The 19,624-nt window shown below is 45.4% G+C and overlaps 1 protein-coding gene across 3 annotated transcripts in view; it reads right to left on the bottom strand.

The window, feature by feature from the left end:
• LOC139367110 (protein DOP1A-like) overlaps positions 1 to 19,624 on the bottom strand; it is a 38,257-nt gene that overhangs the window by 11,070 nt on the left and 7,563 nt on the right. For 2 of the 3 annotated variants that reach the window (XR_011626845.1, XM_071105174.1), the window contains exons 9-24: positions 19,393 to 19,507; positions 18,966 to 19,086; positions 18,742 to 18,861; positions 18,435 to 18,540; positions 14,391 to 14,612; positions 12,107 to 12,605; positions 11,568 to 11,851; positions 9,552 to 9,704; positions 9,308 to 9,408; positions 7,008 to 7,282; positions 5,453 to 6,733; positions 4,463 to 5,366; positions 2,480 to 2,591; positions 1,196 to 1,378; positions 505 to 630; positions 236 to 370 (exon numbers count right to left, since the gene is read on the bottom strand). Coding sequence is in view for 2 of the 3 variants with exons in the window: in XM_071105174.1 (XP_070961275.1) it covers positions 236 to 370; positions 505 to 630; positions 1,196 to 1,378; positions 2,480 to 2,591; positions 4,463 to 5,366; positions 5,453 to 6,733; positions 7,008 to 7,282; positions 9,308 to 9,408; positions 9,552 to 9,704; positions 11,568 to 11,851; positions 12,107 to 12,605; positions 14,391 to 14,612; positions 18,435 to 18,540; positions 18,742 to 18,861; positions 18,966 to 19,086; positions 19,393 to 19,507 (4,737 nt within the window). In the remaining variant the exon portion in view is untranslated. Of the gene's footprint in view, positions 1 to 235; positions 371 to 504; positions 631 to 1,195; positions 1,379 to 2,479; positions 2,592 to 4,462; positions 5,367 to 5,452; positions 6,734 to 7,007; positions 7,283 to 9,307; positions 9,409 to 9,551; positions 9,705 to 11,567; positions 11,852 to 12,106; positions 12,606 to 14,390; positions 14,613 to 17,832; positions 17,863 to 18,434; positions 18,541 to 18,741; positions 18,862 to 18,965; positions 19,087 to 19,392; positions 19,508 to 19,624 lie in introns of all 3 variants that reach the window. The other variant, XM_071105166.1, reaches the window with a different exon arrangement.

Raw genomic sequence — 19,624 nt, 5'->3', positions numbered from 1 at the left:
ATGGCATCTGTCCAATGTAATAGTAACAGAGGACCTGCATTAGGGTGAATTAGGACTAATGGAAGCAGGAGGCTAGGAGTCATGCAGCTTTAAATATAGTCATAAACTGTAACAAGGTTACAGTAGCACAGTGCGATCTAAGCGTATGTATTGGGAAACTAATTTGCTTTATTTTAATGGTAAAACAGAGCATGTCAGTTTAGATTCCAGGCTATTGGGAGACCGCAGCACCAACCTTCTCTTTGGCGATGGCCGGCGGCTGCTTCAGGACCTCTTTGACCGTCTGCATCACGGTCTCGGTACGCATGGCGCTGACCGACCGCACCAGCTCCACCAACAACAACTGCTCCTCACTGGCAGTGGGGATCACCTACACACACACACGTGCGCAAACATGGACACAGGCAGGGTAAGAGACCTCTGCGCACCGCCATTAACCACACTAATAACACAAAATGTACGTGTTTAGTAAGGGTTTCTGCCATGTTGATTTCTGGAGCTTACCTTGTAAGCGGCAGTGGTCTTGACCTGCTTCCTCTCGTTCCACACGTAGGCGATAGCTGCCATGAAGTGGGCTCCGTGGTTCATGGAGATGGGGCCTAGCAGTTCCAGGATCTGCTGACGCAAGTTCTGAGGAGAAAGAGGAAAGATTGAGCGCTCTATGCAGTGACAGAAATAAGACCAGGCCAACAGGAAGTGGACGGTCCATTCTCCTTGAACAATGTGCGAGTCCTGGGGAAACCCACATGTAGTGCAGGCTTTTGTTCCAGTCCAGCGCTAACGGATGCTTAGTCGAATCCTCAAATCAGGAGTACCAGGCTGAAACAAAAGTCTGCACACCCTGTAGGGTCCTTAGGAGCAATATAGTTAAGAGCTAGTAACATAAGCAGTTTGCTGCATCCACTATAACGCATGCTAAACTAAGTACACTATCCCCCCCCCCAAAAAAAATATAAAAAATATATATATTGAAGAACACTGATCTAGGTATAAACTACAGGTACTCTTTTCACAGTATCGTGTCGACCTAGACCAGACTGTGATGGCTATTATTACATTGTCCATTTCAGCTGAGTTCTAGCAACTATGGATGGATGAGTGAGTAATCAGATCAGCTCAGCACAGCTTGGTTTAGCTCGCCTTAGTTCGATTCAGTACTGTGAAAAGGCTTAGGGTCAGGGTGTAACCGCAGTACCTTGGTGGATCCCAGGTTGATGTTGGAAGTGGATGCAGCGGAGGCGGCAGCTGGCCGGTCTGTGCTGTCAGCCTGGTACAGGACGCTCCACAGCAGGGTGACGGAGGACATGATGGTGTGGAGGATGGACAGGATCCCTGAGCGAGCCTCCGCCAAGTGCTTCTGGTCCACACTCACCTGCAGCTGAGAGGATTGACAGGGACATGGAGATACAGTCACTAGTGAAAGTCTACACACCCCATTGCAGTCTTCACGTTTATCTGCCTTAAAATTACAAAAAAATTACTAAATTACTAAAAAGAGATTACATCCAATTTTTTTCCTCTACCAATATACTTAACCTACCCCACATTTTCAAAGTTAAAGAAAAATTATAGAAACATTAACAAATTAATAAAAACATTTAAAAGGAAGATGTATTGATTGCGTATGTCCTCACACCCCGGAGTTAACATTTGGTGGAAGCAACATTGTCAGCCAAATTTTTTACAAAATTACTCAAGCTCAATAAATGTGGTTGGGAGTCATTGTTGGACAGCAATATTCAAATATTGCCTCTACATTTTCAAGCAGATTTTCAAGTCAGGACTGAGACTGGACTATTTAGGAACACTCACCACCTCTTGGAAAGCCATTCTGGTGTGTCTTTGGCATTAAAGCTTGTGTAATTGTCACATTGAAAAATAAAACTCTATCCCAGGGTTTGGTTCTCAGAAGACTACGTTGGGTTTCCCGCTAACTTTTTACCTGGGCTATGCTTCTTTCACATTTATTTTGATCATGACAAACTACCAAGTCCCTGCCGGTGACAAGCATACCCATAACTTGATGCTGCTACCACAATAGCCATGATAATAGCAATCACTGTTTGAATATTGCTGTCCATCAATGACTCCCAACCAAATGTACTGAGCTAGAGCAATTTTGTCAATAACAATGGATATATGTTGCGCTAAGTGCAAAGTTGGTAGAATCTTCTTCAAAATGATTTAGAGATGTAATGGCTGCCAAAGGTGCTTCCACCAAGTATAAACTCTGGGGTGTGAAGACAAACGCAATCATGACATCTTACTTTTTTTATTTATTAATTTGGGAAAATGTCCAATAATTTTCTTTCATTTTGAAAATGGTGTAGTAGGTTGTGTAGATTTGTACAGAAAATGCCATCCTTCAATATAAACAAAGGAGATCTATCGATGTGTAAATAAGTGACATCGGCATTAAATCAATGCAGATATGACACTGTCTACTTGGCAGTGCAGTGCGGCTGACTAGCGCCCTCACCTGGTGGTACTGGGAGGATGGGTCCAGTAGACAGTAGTGGATGATAGCTGTCACTCCTTCCAGTACTGTTAGAATCAAATCTGGGGGGATGCACAGGGCCATCCACTGAGGTCTGGAAGAGGGATAGTGGGGAAAGTATAAATTAATAGTCATCATTTGGTATAAAAAACTATTTTGCCATAAACAATTAATGTTGTCATAGAATATACAGTAACAATTTAGAATCCACAAAGGCATTAGTCAAAGGTGGGTAATTGAGGCAACTGCTGGTCAAGAGAGACATCTTGTGGCAGCATCACTCACCTAACTTCTTACAAACATTTCCTCTGCTACAAATCAGCTGTAAATCTATTGCCTTGGATATGCACTTAAATGAACCAATTCATCCTCATACAAAAATGTCACTTTACTAGCTAGGTTCATCCAATTGGAGACAGATTTTCAGATGAATACTAAAAAATCTGCATAAAAGAATATGCGCATTTTCCCACCAGTGGCGTTTCCACCAAACTGACGTGTGAATAAAAAGCACTACGTGATGAAGGTATCTTTTTTCTTCTTAAAGGGATGGTTTGAGATTTTGTGAATGAAGCCCTTTATCTACTTTCCCAGAGCCAGATGAACTTGTGGATACCATTTTTATGTCTCTGTTTGCAGTTTGAAGGAAGTTGCTAAGTAACATTAGCGCAATGACTGGAAGTCTATGGGAACAGCAAGCATGCTAGGTGTTCCTGTAGACTTGAAAATATTGCGCTAACGCTAGTTAGCATTGGCTCACGAAACTACCTCTAACTTCCTTCATACTGGATGCAGAGACAGACATAAAAATGGTATCCACAAGTTCATCTGATTTTGGGGAAATAGATAAAGGGCTTCACTGCCAAAATCTTGAAATATCCTTTAAATTTGTACCGAATAGTAACCTATAGTTCAATGTGAATTCATCTCATTTTCAACTGTACCGATGGTTTTGTCACAAAAACTGTTGCGTTAAATAGCAAATGTGCCCACTATGGTCTTGGCAGGTGCGCTCTGTACAACAGTTTGCAAATACAGTGCGGGCTGTATTTAGGCTAGCCTATATGATGACATTATTATGGATAAGAGCGAGATTCTTTTTTATTTATCAAATGGCAGCCAAGCCTCGATTATCATGTCACCAGAATAAGACCATTGATATTTATTGTAAAGGCGCATCGAGCTCATCCCTGTGCACTTTCACAAACTTTTGAAGTTCATCATAACTTATTTCATCTGTCGCCTAATAAACTGCATGCTTTCCCCAAGTCGTAGTGGGAGGACCACACAAAATATAATCGCGTATAATGGCAGGTAGCCGCCCCATGTGCAACCGAAAGGTTGCCGAAATGTTGCAAGATCAAATCCCCGAGCTGACAAGGTAAAAATCTGTTGTTCAGCCCCTGAACACTGTTCGTAGGCAGTCATTAAACATTTAAATGTGTTCCTAACTGACTTGCCTAGTTAAATAAAGGTACAATAAAAGCGTTTCCACTGCCATTTCTTGCATAATTGGCCAAATTTTACTGACACCATGTCGAATCAACAAATTGTCCCCCGACATTTATGAAATTGTCCCAAAATGTCCTGTTTCCCGGTCGTGACATTTTTTTGCATCAGGTAATTAATGAAATTGTTGGATGGAAACCTGATTACTGACAATCTGCTTGCAGTTGCCTTCACACCAGATCCTGGAACAACAATTTTCCCAGTTTTACATTTCAGTTATTTAGCAGACACTTTTATTCAGAGTGACTTAAAATCAATCAGCGCAATCAACTAAAGTAGGTAGACCTAAAACACACACATTAACATTGCATGTAAAAAAAAAACTTCCAATATAGCCACTATCCCATTGTCCTGTGGACTACAAAGGAAGCAGTGGTGTGGTTTTACAATGGCTAACCAGGACTGATGGATGCCTAGCCCATACGGGCTCATAAGAAACTATCCTATAGCAGTTACCTGGTGTTTGTGATGGCGGTCTCATAGCGGTACTGCTGAATGAGGTTGTCCAGGTTCCTACAGAGCTGCAGTGTGACTGAGGCCACCACCCTGCGCAGTACCTTGCCCATGTAGGGCAGCGTGGCCGTGATCAGGCCGATCCACTGCGGGTGCATCTTACACGCGTGGTGCTGGTGCAGCGCCCGGATCACTGCACACAGGAACATGCCCTGCGCCGTGATAGGCTGCCCGTGAAGGTACTGCAGCGACGTCATTGGCTGCTGTGGGTTCATGTGCTCCACCTCACCTCCCAGCAGTTCGAAGCCCGTCCCTGCCCCGCTACCCGTCCCTAATGTTACAACACCTAATGTTACACCCCCCGGGGCGACCACAGGCCCCCCGTCGCCGCCCTCCTCGGCGGGCACTAGGACCCTGTGCTCCAGCACCACCAGGCTCTGGAGAAGCCTCAGCAGCTGGGACTGAACGGCGCTGCAGCCGTCCATCTGATCTTCAGAGAGGTTGATTACGCTGTCCTCTGAGAGACCCTCCTCCTGGGAGGCCACGTTGACGCCGGCCGCCCGCTGCTCGTGCCATTTCTGGGCCGAGAAGATGGAGGAGAGCAGGCAGTGGAGCACCACCTTCTGGACCTTACACTTGGACAGCACGTCGCTGATGAAGCTGGCGAAGCCTTTGGCCGAGCCGCCGGTCACCTTGGACAGCTCGCTGAAGAGAAGGGTGAGGACCTCCAAGCTGGTCAGTTGCATGGCCCGGTTGCCCGCCAGGTCGGTGGCGGCCGTGCCCACGTGGGCAGAGTAGTAGGAGCGCAGGAAGTAGAGGCAGAGGGAGATGATGATCTCTAGGAACATGGCGCTGCGGAACGAGTGGGAGTGGCTGTCCTGGGAGATGGGGCAGTAGAAGTCCTTACCTGGGAGGAGGTGGAGATAGAACATCACATTATTTTATGTGGTCTTTATCTGTGTTTCTATGCATAAAAAAATAAATGTGACTTGCCCATGACGGAGACGCGGTGGCGTGACAGCAGGTTCTGCAGCAGTGACAGCTGGGGCGTGTAGGTGTTGTTGATGCTGGTGGTGGAGATGGCGTCCACGAAGTCCGATGGCGCTGCCCGCAGCATGGCGGCGATGGCCGAAAGGGCGTGCAGTGTGCGGGATGAGTCGTACAGCTGCAGGTAGAGCAGCACGTGCTGGTAGAGGGGGTGGATGTTGAACTGAGGCGGCGAGGCGGAAGCTCTACGCTCCACTCTCCCGTTGGGACCATTTCCCCCGCTCACCCCTCCGCCCCCACTCGGCGAGCTGGTGTCACTCTCGATCTCGGACACCTCACCTTCTCCGCAGCTGTACCAATTCTCCAGATCCAGGCTGTCTCCGAAAAAGAGCCTGGGCGGCCGGAGCTTCTCGGCCTGCAGGGCCTTCCTCAGCCTCTCCTCCTCCTTCCTCTTGCTCTTCTTCACCTTGGGCTTGGCGCCGGGGGACTTGTCTTGCAGACGCTCCATGATCTTACCCTTGAGGCTGAGCTGGGTGCTACTGTGGGAGCGCTTACGGGCCCGCAGGTCCACGACGTCCAAGCGGAGGTTCTGGTCGTGAGGGGAGGCCGGGCCCGAGCTGTCCGGCAGGGTCACGATGGAGGGGGACGAGCTGTGGCGAGTGATGCCCTCGCGGTGCCTCTCCCACTCCTCCCCTGTCTGGTCCGGTGGGGTGACATGGAAGAACCCCAGGGTGCCTCCTGCTAACATCTCGAGGCGGTGGGAGGGGGCGTGGGGGCCCGAATCGAGCCGAAGACCGGCCTGCGTGTCTGATGAGGAGCTATCGGAGTCCGTTTGCACCCACGCTTCAGGGGGGGATGGCGTTTCAGGTGGCCCCTCATCCTCTCCCATACCCACCACCCTGTCTATCAACTCATTTAACACCGACAACACAACCTCTTCGAGTGAATCCTCCTCATCAGGAACCATACTGTCGGACTCTATAAGGACAGGGACTTGGTCAGATCCTAATCCGTTCACTGTGCTGCATGTGCCGTCTGGCTCCTCGAAGCTGCCATTGTCTATGGAGGAGGAGTGGGAGCCGCTGGACTCAGAGCCGTGGAGGTGGGGTTCCCCCTGCTGGTCAGGAGGATGGTAGTCACCGCTCAGTGCCAGGTTCTCACTGCTCAGGCTGAGCAGGGACAGGCTGTCACTCAGAGGGTTGACTGTCAGGCAGAAGGGCTCCATGTCGCTCAACGGCAGCCCTCGGAGCCCTGACTTCAAAGAGTCCCCTGGCATCTGGTTGAAGTCTGAGAGAAGAGGATATGTGACATACTGTTTATGCAAATAAATTACAGAGTCGAAATTAACCTTGAACTAGATTCACTCCAAACCAATGTTCACCAAACTACATTGATCCTTTAGCTATAGACTTTTCTTCTAGCCCAACATTATACAATCAAGAGATGAGTGTTGAATCTATTAGTGCTGGGCTGGAACAAAAGCCTGCAGTGCTCTGTATCTCTTCACGACCATGGCTGTCCTGTCTACCACCATTCTAACCCGTGTTTCCCCTATACTCACTGTCAGAGATTCCCGAGTCTCTCATGTAGATGGATTCTGAGGGGTCCTGTTCGGCCTGGGGGTTGTGGTTAGGGAACGCCTGGGCCCAGTGGCGCTGGGCCTGGACGCGCTGGATGGACACACGGTGGGTCTTGGGGTGCAACAGCAGCAGCAGGAGGGGCTCCAGGACCCGGGCGATGTCGTGCCTCTGGAGCACCTGGTTGAGCCAGGCCCGGCCCACTGCGCTGGCTGACGCATCCCAGTAACTTAGACTGTCCAGCATGATGAACAGAGACCTGAGAGAGAGAGAGAGCGAGCAAAGAGAGAGAAAGCAAAGAGAGAGAGAGAAAGCAAAGAGAGAGAGAGAAAGCAAAGAGAGAGAGAAAGCAAAGAGAGAAAAAAAGAGAGAAAAGAGAGAGAGAGCAAAGAGAGAGAGAGAGAGAGAGAGAGAGAGAGAGAGAGAGAGAGAGAGAGAGAGAGATCGACAGAAGCCACACCGACAGTCATGAGTCATGACCGCAGTCAAAATCCAAGTGACTGCTGAGTCACAGTAATCTCCTCCTATTCTCTGCTCTGTAGTTCATGCATTGGTAGTACCCAACTCGCTAACGGCCTGGTACTCAGCACTCGATTGTCTCTAATCAGTCTGGCATCAATTCAAATACATCCAAAATTCACATCAAACATTTCAAGACTGAATTATAAGAACCTGAATGATGAGGATAACTGGTGATGGCGGGAGTCCTACATCTTTATCAACGGCAGTCTGATTATTTGGGGGTGGGTGTTTGGGAATATCATGCTTGCGAAACTCGGCATTAGTCCCCATTGGTTAACCTTGCTGATTAATTCAAAGCATTTAAGACGTCACATGCAGAACCCTCATATGCATATTAGAGCTTATGCATATGCATATGCATAAGCCTAGCCTATATGAATCCAAGCCAAAAAAAAGCCTGAATTAAAATAATTACAATACATACATATAGCTCTGTCTAAACCTATATAAGCCTATCTTAAAGCTTATACATACACTGAGTGTACAAAACATTAAGGACACCTGCTCTTTCCATGACAGACTGACCAAGTAAATCCAGGTGAAAGCTATAATCCCTTATTGATGTCACTTGTTAAATCCACTTCAATCCATGTAGATTAAAGGGAGGCGACAGGTTAAAGAAGGATTTTTAAGCCTCAATATTATAGAGCCATGGATTGTGTATGTGTGCCATTCAGAAGGTGAATGGGCAAGACAAAAGATTTAAGTGCCTTTGAACGGTGTATGTAATATCCTTTCTATGTTATTCAACTAAGATCAGTTATATTCATATAACTCTAAAATTCTATATTATAAAATAATGGTACGGGAATTATAAGCATTTCTTGTCCGCTCAATGAACTAGTCTACAGCTTAGGCTGCCATTGGCATGGAGCATATCCAGATCTATGCTATCCAGTTCCTCTGAAATATATTTAATACATATCATGTTTCTTAATGGATTTAGCAGAAGCTAAGCAGGGTTGGTCCTGATCAGTTCCTGGATAGGAGACCAGATGCTGCTGGAAGTGGTGTTGGAGGGCCAGCAGGAGGTACTCTTTCCTCTGGTCTAAAATAAAAATATCCCAATGCCCCAGGGCAGTGATTGGGGACACTGTCCTGTGTAGGGTGCAGTCTCTCGGATGGGACGTTAAACGGGTGTCCTGACTCTCTTAGGTCATTAAAGATCCCATGGCACTTATCGTAAGAGTAGGGGTGTTAACCCCGGTGTCCTGGCTAAATTCCCAATCTGGCACTCAAACCATCACGATCACCTAATAATCCCCAGTTTACAATTGGCTCATTCATCCTCCACCTCTCCCCTGTAACTATTCCCCAGGTTGTTGCTGCAAATGAGAACGTGTTCTCAGTCAACTTACCTGGTAAAATAACGGATAAATAAATAAATATTGTGATGGTGTATATTAATAATCGACCGAGCATCAATCGAAGTAACATTTAAAAAATCCCTATCAAAACCGGTCAGTTTACGCTAGAGACATGTTTCTTTTGCACGGGCTGCATCTCAATCTGCGGAGGAAGGTGGCCGAGCTACAGCAGTGTTTGTCGGACCATGAGACATCCCCAAAATCGGTCTTCTCACAAGAAAGTCTGTAGCGTCCAAACGGTATGTGTGCGTGCGTGTGTGAGAGAGAGACCGACAGAAAAAGAGTATGAGATATGTATTACATTAATATATTAGCAGCTGTTCTGTCCACCCTTAATAAAACAAGGGATAAAACCACAATTTTGAGTGGGGTGTCAGTAGAGAGGGAAGGCCTACCTGTCAAAGGTGCGGTTGAAAGGGGAAGACTTGGTGATGTTCAAGTCTCTGGTCAGATGCCAAAGCACAGAGAACTTCACATGGGCCTCAAGACGGATTTTCTGAAAGAAAAAAAAACACAGAAATCGTGTGTGGATGCGTGTGTGTTGGAGCGTATTCCTTCAGGCATACAGAATTCTTACAAGCATACTGTGAAGCTGTGTGTTCCTATGTTTCTGACGGCATATGTACTGAGCTGACCAACCTTGTCTCTGTGCATGAGCTGCTGGCTGATGACGTCCTCACAGATGCTGGAGGAAGGCACCAGGTTGTGGAGCTGGTAGAAGAGCTCCACACTGCGCTGGTGGTGCTGAGGGGTCCCCTCCCCCAACTGTCCCCACAGGATAAGGGCCACACTCTGGAGGGGTGAGGGGGAGAGAGAGAGTGTTTAAGAGAGATATAGAGCGATTTATTAGCATAGGTTTACTACCATTTATCATGCTGAAAAACAGATTTATCAACATATAGTACCAGCCAACAGTTTGGACACACCTACTCATTCAAGGGTTTTTCTTTATTTGTACTATTTTCTAAATTGTAAAATAATAGTGAAAACTTTTAAATAACACATATGAAATCATGTAGTAACCAAAAAGAAAAAGTGATTTTATATTTGAGATTCTTCAAAGTAGCCACCCTTTGCCTTGATGACAGCTTTGCACACTCTTAGCATTCTTTTAACCAGCTTCATGAGGTAGACACCTGGAATGCATTTCAATTAACAAGTTTGTCTTGTTGAAAGGTTAATTTGTGGAATTTCTTTCCTTCTTATAATGTGTTTGAGCCAATCAGTTGTGTTGTGACAAGGTAGGGGTGGTATACAGAAGATAGCCCTATTTGGTAAAAGACCAAGTCCATATTATGGCAAAAACAGCTCAAATAAGCAAAGAGAAACGACAGTCCATCAATACTTTAAGACATGAAGGTCAGTTAATACAGAAAATTAAGAACTTTGAATGTTTCTTCAAGTGCAGTTGCAAAAACCATCAAGCGCTTTGATGAAACTGGCTCTCATGTGGACCTCCACAGGAAAGGAAGACCCACAGTTACCTCTGCTGCAGAGGATAAGTTCATTAGAGTTACCAGCCTCAGAAGTTGCAGCCCAAATAAATGCTTCACAGAGTTCAAGTAGCAGACACATCCCAACATCAACTGTTCAGAGAATGGTCAAATTGCTGCAAAGAAACTACTACTAAAGGACACCAATAATAAGAAGAGACTTGCTTGGGCCAAGAAACACAAGCAATGGACATTAGACCGGTGAAAATCTGTCCTTTGTTCTGATGAGTCCAAATTTGAGATTTGGGGTTCAAACAGCTGTGTCTGTCAGCTGCAGAGTAGGTGAACAGATGATCTCTGCATGTGTGGTTCCCACCTTGAAGCATGGAGGAGGTGTGATAGTGTGGGGGTGCTTTGCTGGTGACACTGTCAGTGATTTATTTAGAATTCAAGGCACACTTAACCAGCATGGCTACCACAGCATTCTGCAGCGATACGCCATCCCATCTGGTTTGCGCTTAGTGGGACTATCATTTGTTTTTCAACAGGACAATGACCCAACACACCTACAGGCTGTGTAAGGACTATTTGACCAAGGAGGAGAGTGATGGAGCGCTACATCAGATGACCTGGCCTCCACAATCACCCGACCTCAACCCAATTGAGATGGTTTGGGATGAGTTGGACCACAGAGTGAAGGAAAAGCAGCCAACAAGTACGCAGCATGTGGGAACTCCTTCAAGACTGTTCAAAAAACATTCCAGGTGAAGCTGGTTGAGAATGCCAAGAGTGTGAAAAACTGTCATCAAGGCAAAGGGTGGCAACTTTGAAGAAACTAAAATATTAAATATATTTTGATTTGTTTAACACTTTTTTGGTTACTACATGATTCCATATGGTGTTATTTCATAGTTTTGATGTCTTCACTATTATTCTACAATGTAGAATTATTATTTTTTTAAATAAGAAAAACCCTTAAATGAGTAGGTGTGTCCAAACTTTTGACAGGTAACGTAAGTTTGTACTATTCATCATGCTGCAAAACAGATTTATGAATATAAGTTTCTACCATTTATCATGGTGAGCAATGGCAAAGAGATCTCAAAAGTTTCTTCCATTTATCATACTGAGCTACATTCTGTGTTCTCTGTACTGAACCATTTCTAAACATCTCAACAATATCAGATCCAAATAAGCCACAAATCTCTTCCCTGTCACTTACCTTGAAGAAGTCGGTCTTCTCTGCGATGTACTTCAGGATTCCCTGTGTGAGTGGTGGCCTGATCACCACAGCAACACGGCCCTGGCTAGGGCTCATGGGCTGGGTGGAGTCTGGGTTGCCACCAGCAATGCTGCCCTCGGCAGTGACCATGGCGACAGACTGGGTGAGGCCCACCAGGTCCATGACCAGGGAGATGGCCACGCCCTGGACGCTGAAGTCACTGGCCAGGCAGCAGGCGTCCATCAAGGTCTGCAACCACACGGCAGGACACACTTGCTCGCTGTCTGCAGGAGAGAATAGAAACGATACTATATTGAGAGAAGTGGAGAAGACATACAACAGTAAATAGCTGTAGTTCAGATGTGCTCATCTAACACAAAGGGGAGAGAAGAGACCATATGTTTGACATACGGAGAAGGGTATAGGATTATCATATCAAACTGAAATGTAATTAAACGCTTCTCCAACCATTGTGAAGATCTGTTCATCTGAGCAGAGCCTGTACTGTATCTCAAACGTGGTCAGTCAGTCTGTCTTACCAGTCTGCTCCTTAGGCGGGGGCGTGGACTTGAGGTTGCCCTCGGCGATGTAGACGGGGAAGCTGGAGCACTCCAGGAAGAGCTGGCAGGCGGCAGTAAAGGCCGCCAGACACTCCCTTTGCCCCGGCACCTCAACCACATCACTCCCGTTCTGCTGGGCGCCGCCCAATGGTTCCGTTCGTACCACTTCGCTCCTCTCACCCCCAGATCCTTCTACCATCCCCGGGGTGATGTAAAGGGTGACCAGGCGGGAGAGGAAGTGCTGGAAATGCTCCAGGCAGCACTGCATGACAGGCTTGTCCTGCGGCTTGTTCTGGGAGGCTGGGAGGGAGCCGCTGCAGCCCGTCTTGAGGGAAGGCTGAGTGGGTAGTGCTGGTTCCTCAGAGGCCTGGTACTGGACAAAATCGGTGAAGCCACTCTCGGAGGAGCGACTGCTGTTGGGGTTCTCCCCGTTCTCAAACACCTGGCCGCTGGGGAGCTCCAGAGTAGAGGGCAGGGACTTAGGAGAGAGAAAAGGAAGGAGAAAGGAGAAGAGGTCAAACGCAGACAGCATTCAACACATATCAGGAGTGGAAACAAAAGGTGTCCATGTTAAACCAGCTGGAAACCAAAAACTGGACCCTCCAGTGAACAAATTGACCGTGTAACAACAGCACAGTTCCTAATAATTCTAACGGGGCCTGTTTTAGGATTGTCAGTGGGGACCAAAGTGCATCAGGTCAAGAGAAGAGCGCAGGTCTCTCAGGAGACAAGGAGGGAGAGGATTTCTAAGCACAGACACTCCCTGACAGACCCCCCCACCCCCACACAAACACACACCGTAGGCACCCACAGCGCAGACAGGGAAGTGGACAGCTGTTGCCCCAAACTGAATGGACTCCTTATCTACACCCTACATACAGCTCCCTCCCTGCATCATGCCAGCCAGCTTAGGACAGATCGACAGACAGCCCCACATTGCCATGCCACAAAACAGCCCCAGGGCTTTCCCAGCATGCAGTGAGGCAGGCTGAGGCTACACATTCTGGCGGCAGGACTCAGATGGCAAACTACGTCCTGTAAATGTCCCCAGGAGGGTAGCTGGAGAACAGGAGGAAGGGAGAGGGGGGAGGATAGATAGAACTGAAGGGAGGGAAGGAAACCTTCCACTCCAATGGAGCAGACATACCCAAGAGGAAACCCTTCCTCTGAGAGAAAGAGGGGCTCATCTGTTTGTTAGTTAGTTACCACTTGTGTGTGTCTCTATGTGCCCCCTCCCTTGCACCTCTCCCTGGCCTCTACCTCTAGCCTAGTGGTCGGTTAACTTTTAGTCAAGCCTTACTGAGCACTGAAACACTCTACCAGACCGCCAGGTAACAGACAGGGGGACAAAGATAGTTGACTGATCCCAGCTTCTAACACCTCTGTCTGGGGAAAGGGGAGGGACAGTTCTCCAGCTCCCCTCCAGTCCTGGAGCGGGGACCACCCAGACAAATTGAGAGGGTAGAGGGGTGGGGGCCAGCACTGGGACCAGGGGACACCATGAGGGGACTTGGATGGTTGCTTATGTTTTTGAGGGCTAGGGAATCAGGCCAAACTGCTGTCGTCTCTGCTAGGTCAACAACAGAGAAGCCCTGCTCTGATGATTTTATTTGGCAGGAAGTGAAAGAAGTGACATTTGTGTACTATCAAAGGTAGTCAGACATCAGCTAGGAACTGAAAAATTGACAAAGTTTTAATTTTCAAAGTGAGAATCAATGAATGTGGGCGTGTTAGGGGGTTGTATGTTTGCCTTTGAACATCCGCTTGACAATGACAAAAGGCAAAAACGATTTAACACTGTTCAGAGATAAAAGGAACGGTGTTATTTTATGATCAACCAAATGCTCAGGGACAATTTGCTAAAGCAAACTGTGTAAAGGCAAGGTAGAACTCGGAAGACAACAGGATGCTTTCAGACTTGGCAGAGGTGATGACTGAAGCTCATTCATCATCACCAATGCTTTACGGGATCAAATGTAACTGGGTTAAAAGCGTAAATCAGGATAGACAAAGTCCAGTTGCTTTTTTCATGAAAAAGTAGCCTACAGATTATCCTTATTACCTGGGAAATGTCTGCACGAAATATTGATTCATCATACATCTAAGCATTTATTTTACATACATTTTACATATGCATACAATGATGAAAAAAAACTCAAACATAAACAACAAAAGCTATAGAATATGCTCTGGCTGTAAGAACCAAGGTTAATCTAACTCGTATAGGTGTCCCGGGCTGGGGCACCATCTCAGTACTTCTTACCCGTTTCTCCTCCTTAGCAGAGACTGTGCAGGCGAGGGGGCCCGTGGGCAGGGACAGGGGGGACACCAGGGGGGGCTGCACCTTGCTGAGGATCTTAGAGCAGAGGCGCAGGCAGTGGGTGAGCTCCCCAAGGCCCAGGGCCGGGAGGTGAGAGGTCAGGGCAGAAACCATGCGCAGCAGAAGCTGGGGAAGGTGCTCCGTCTGGATCTCTATGTAGGTCTCCTGAAGGGAGGAGGAAGAGGAGGGTGAGAGGGCTCTGGAGAACAGGGTCGCCACTCGCCTGGGGATGGGCATTGGATTTCTATATTCATCCGGTACGATGCATCACATTAGCTGATTTGGGTTTTAACTGTAGATTGACCCTGTCAAATAAACATAATAAAATAAAAAGGCAGCATCAAGCATATCTGAGAAAGCTCTTTTTGGAGCTTGATGTAATTAAAATCCAATTCCGAATCTATATAGTTATTTATTATTATTAGTTATCAGTACAACGCTTGTGTTTAACCTCTCAATTCTTTAAAATAAGTCGACACATTAGAGAAACTGTATACCATTACCATGGCTTTGTAGGCATTTCCAGAATAATCTGTGGTTGTTTTGGACCCAGAACCGCGTCCAACAATTTGGGGGGGGGGTACCCCCGCCCCAAAGAGGTAAAGGGGGATACCCTGTCAGTTGTATAACTGAATGCAATAAACTAAAATGTGTCTGAATACTTACGTCAATGAGATATATTTCTGTATTTCATTTTCAATAAATTTGCAAAACATTCTATAAAACATGTTTCCACTTTGTCATTATGGGGTATTGTGTGTAAATGGTATTTAACAGCAAAATGTGGAATAAGTCAAGGGGTATAAATACTTTCTGAAGGCACTGTATATCATTCCAGCAAGAAAAAAAATGAACAAAAACATGTTTTTTTTTGCCTGCTGCATCTCGGGCTCTGTAGTAGTCACGCTGTTTTTCTTTATCAGAATCCAACAGTTCTTACCTCCCGAACTGTACTAAGCATGTGTTTGTAAGACTTACAGTTTTGAAACGTAAAAATGTACAGTGCCTTCAGAAAGTATTCACACCCCTTTTTCCACATTTTGTTGTGTTACAGCCTGAATTGAGATTGTGTCACTGGCTAGGACTAGGGAGTTTTTTGGTTTGTTAATAAGAAGTAAATGGAATATAGCTAGGCACAGACAAAACCATAGAGGAAAGCCTGGCTCAGTCTGCTTTTAGAAATGTTTACAGGTCTTAAAGCAGACTGAACCAGAAAATGTCTTGAGTCAATAAGTATTCAACCCTTTTGTTACGGCAAGCTTAAATAAATTTAGGAGTATAAATCTGCTGAACAAGTCACATAAGTGACTAAATGGACTGTGTGCAATAATAGTGTTTAACATTATTTTTAAACGATTACCTCATCTCTGTACCCTACACATACAATTATCTGCAAGGTCCCTCAGTCCAGCAGTGAATTTCTTTTTTTTCTTTTTTTTTTTGAATTTTACCCCCTTTTTCTCCCCAATTTCGTGGTATTCAATTGTTGTAGTAGTATCTTGTCTCATCGCTACAACTCCCGTACGGGCTCGGGAGAGACGAAGGTTGAAAGTCATGCGTCCTCCGATACACAACCCAACCAAGCCGCACTGCTTCTTAACACAGCGCGCATCCAACCCGGAAGCCAGCAGCACCAATGCGCCACCCGGGAGGCCCTAGCAGTGAATTTCAAGCACAGATTCAACCACGAAGACCAGGGAGGTTTTCCTACGGTTCGCAAAGAAAGGCACCACAAGCTCACATTGAATATCCCTTTGAGAATGGCGTCAGTTATTAATTTTACACTTTGGATGGTGTATCAATATACCCAGACACTACAAAGACACAGGTGCTCTTCCCAAATCAGTTGCCGGAGAGGAAAGAAACCTCTCAGGGATTTCACCATGAGGCCAATGGGGATGTTAAAATAGTTACAAAGTTTAATGGCTGTGAGAGGAGATAACCGAGTGTGGCTCAACAACACTAACATAAATCCAAAATACTAAAGCGTGTACAAAACATAACTATTCCAAAGCATGCATCCTGTTTTCAATAAGGCACAACTAATACTGCAAGAAATGTGGCAAAGAAATTAACTTTCTGTCCGGAATACAAAGTGTTATGTTGGGGGCAAATCCAACAAAATGCATCATGTTATGGACTAGTGAGTTTCTTGGGGGATAAAAATAAACAGAATATTGCTAGGCACAGGGAAAGTCCTTGAGGAAAACTTGGTGCAGTCTGCTTTTCAACAGACCCTGGAAGACAAATTCACCTTTCAGCAAGACAATAAGTTAAAACACAAGGCCATATCTACACTGGAGTTGCTGAATAAGACAACATTGAATGTTCCTAAGTGGCCGAGTTACAGTTGACTGAAATTGGCTTGAAAATCTATGGCAAGACTTGAAAATGGCTGTCTTGCAATGATCAACAAAGTTGACAGAGCTTGAATAATTTTTTAAAGAATAAGATGCAAATATTGTACAATACAGATGTGCAAAGCTTACCCAGAAAGACACACCGCTATAATCACTGCCAACGGTGATTCCAACATGTATTGACTCAGGGGGTTGAATACTTATCTAATCAAGATATATTCATGTTTTATTTTCCATTAAAAAAGATATTCCACTTTGACATGAGTATTTTGTGTAGATCGTTCACTTAAAATTACAACTAAATCAATTTTAATCCCACTTTGTAAAAAAAAAAAACATTTGGGAAAAGTCCAGGGGTGTGAATACTTTCTGAAAGCATTGTATTTTATGAGGGTAGTACACAATACTATGCGTTGTTTAGAAAAAGCCATCAGAGGCCATCAAAGTTTAATAGGTTAGACCCTTTGAAAAATACAACCCTACTAAAATATTTCATCATGAGCAGGCTTCCTCAAATCATTGTCATCTTACATTGTACCTTTTCCTTGAATGTTGTATTGGACATTGTCTTTACAAATTACATGTTCAAAAATGATGCTAAAAGAAAACAGAACAATGGACAAATTAAGAATAAACACAAGTGAAATATTCAAAAAGCCATAGGCTACTTCTTTAAATGTGAGCAATGGGAGCATATTATTCTGTGCATGCAGGATAATGACACACAAGGCTGAAATTTAATTATCACAACATCCCCCACCAAACTTTTAATATATATACAGTATATTCCTACACAAAAATCCCAATTCTATTGGACTAGGTAGAAATTCCTCCCATATTCCCAATAATACAGGAAAATTTTACTCACTCTGAAGTACAATAACCATATTCAAAGACAGAAAAATAACCAAAATTAAAAATTGGCTTTAGGAATGTTGCTGGGACGTTGCTAAAATGTTATCCAAGCACAGTAATGCAGGCAGGCAGGATGAAGGGTGAAGAAGCAGGAGACAGCAGTACTTTACCTGGCAGATAACCCTCATGCTTCTAGTAGGCTTCAAGGAAAGAGAGCAGATAGATTGAACAGACAGGAGCAAGCAGAGCATAGGCCAGAGGACACTTTGTATGCAGAACATACTCATGCAGAGAAACATCTGTACGCTCTAACACACACACACACACACACACACACACACACACACACACACACACACACACACACACACACACACACACACACACACACACACACACACACACACCTGCACAAGCAATCACTCACACACACGCTGTGCACGCACACAGACAGTAATAAAGGTGTCAGGGGCTTTCCAACCTATTCAGATTGGAAATGAAGACAAGCATTCTCTCTACTAGAAGATGCAATGATACAAAATACAGGCAGTTCTAGAACCTGTTAATGCATTGCACACACACAGATAGAAAGACAGCACACACCATAAGGGATTGCCATGAGCACTCACATTCAGAAACTGCGACTTATAATTAGTAAATATTCTATTGTATGAGTACTGAAATTTCAATGGCTGTTGTTCTGTATAGAGAGACTATAGTATGAGTGAGAAAGGAAGGCAGGGAGAGAAGGGTGTGTGTGTGTGTGTCTCACCAAGGACACAATGTCCAGTAGGAAGTCCACCAGCTGACAGAACTCCACCAATGAGAGCCCTGAGGACTCTGTGCTCCCAGCATTCCCTGGTCCATTCTTTGCCTTGCTGCAAGATGGACAGAGTGACCCATTTACAAACACAAAACAGGAGGGTGTTCATTCCGCAAAAGTGAAATTTGTCCAATAAGAAATGCAACACTTTATTTTCTGTTGCGAAACATTTTGCTATGGTGTGGCCTGAACACGACTCTATCTCGCTATCTTACCATGTCATCATTAACACATGGATCAGCGCATACACACAGACCTGCAGCAGTCCTCGAACCAGTGAGCGATATAGTCCCACATGTAGTACGGCTCAAAAGAGTTGAACAGGAGATTGGCCGTCTTGATAAGCTCTGCAGTTTTCTTGTTTTCTCGCAGTTTGCTGAGGGAAACAATCAATAATCAATTAGCTTACAATGGTTATTATTAAACCTTTGGCTTTTTTCTTGTGTTTAGTGTTACACACACACACACACACACACCAACCTGCTGAGATGAGCATGGTCCTTGCTGAATTGGTTGTGGTTCTGCAGGTCCAACTCTGCTCGGCACTGTGTGTGTAATGTCCTGAAGACCTCGATCAAAACGTCCTCCAGGATGGCTGGTCCTGGAACACACAGGGTTACAAATCAGTCACTGATCATTTACAAATGTATCTTGAACAGTCGAAGGGAAATAGGGTCATTAGGCAAGGAAATGGACTGAAACGGGGACGGACTGCCTGGATTTGTCCAATAAGAAGCGCTCATTTTAATTGTCAGCTGTGAAACGTTTTGCTATGGTGTTCCCTTCTGAAAGCGGCCCAGTAGTGGGTCACTATGACCAAAATGCTGTGTGTGTTCTATTCGGTGTGTAAAAGTGACATGAATGATATGTGTTGCATTGATCTGATGGATGTAGTAATATACCGTACCGAGTTCAGGTTTGTCCAGCAGACTGATGAGAATGCGGAAAGGCTTGAGGTCATGCATCAGGATGCTCTCCTCCTCCCCGCCTCGGGCCTTCCCTTGCAGGATCCCCACCATTGCCTGCACACACACGGTCAAAACTTCTGGATCAAACCGCATTCAAAAAATACAGAACGATCAAAGCAACTCCAGAGACAGGCGGCAGAACACGGACTCAGCTGGTTAGCTATCTAGTTT

Source organism: Oncorhynchus clarkii, chromosome 2 (genome assembly GCF_045791955.1).
Source record: "Oncorhynchus clarkii lewisi isolate Uvic-CL-2024 chromosome 2, UVic_Ocla_1.0, whole genome shotgun sequence".
NCBI classification, from domain to species: Eukaryota; Metazoa; Chordata; class Actinopteri; order Salmoniformes; family Salmonidae; genus Oncorhynchus; species Oncorhynchus clarkii.
Note: the sequence above shows the minus strand (reverse complement) of the source record. Positions and strands in the feature narration are given on the sequence as shown.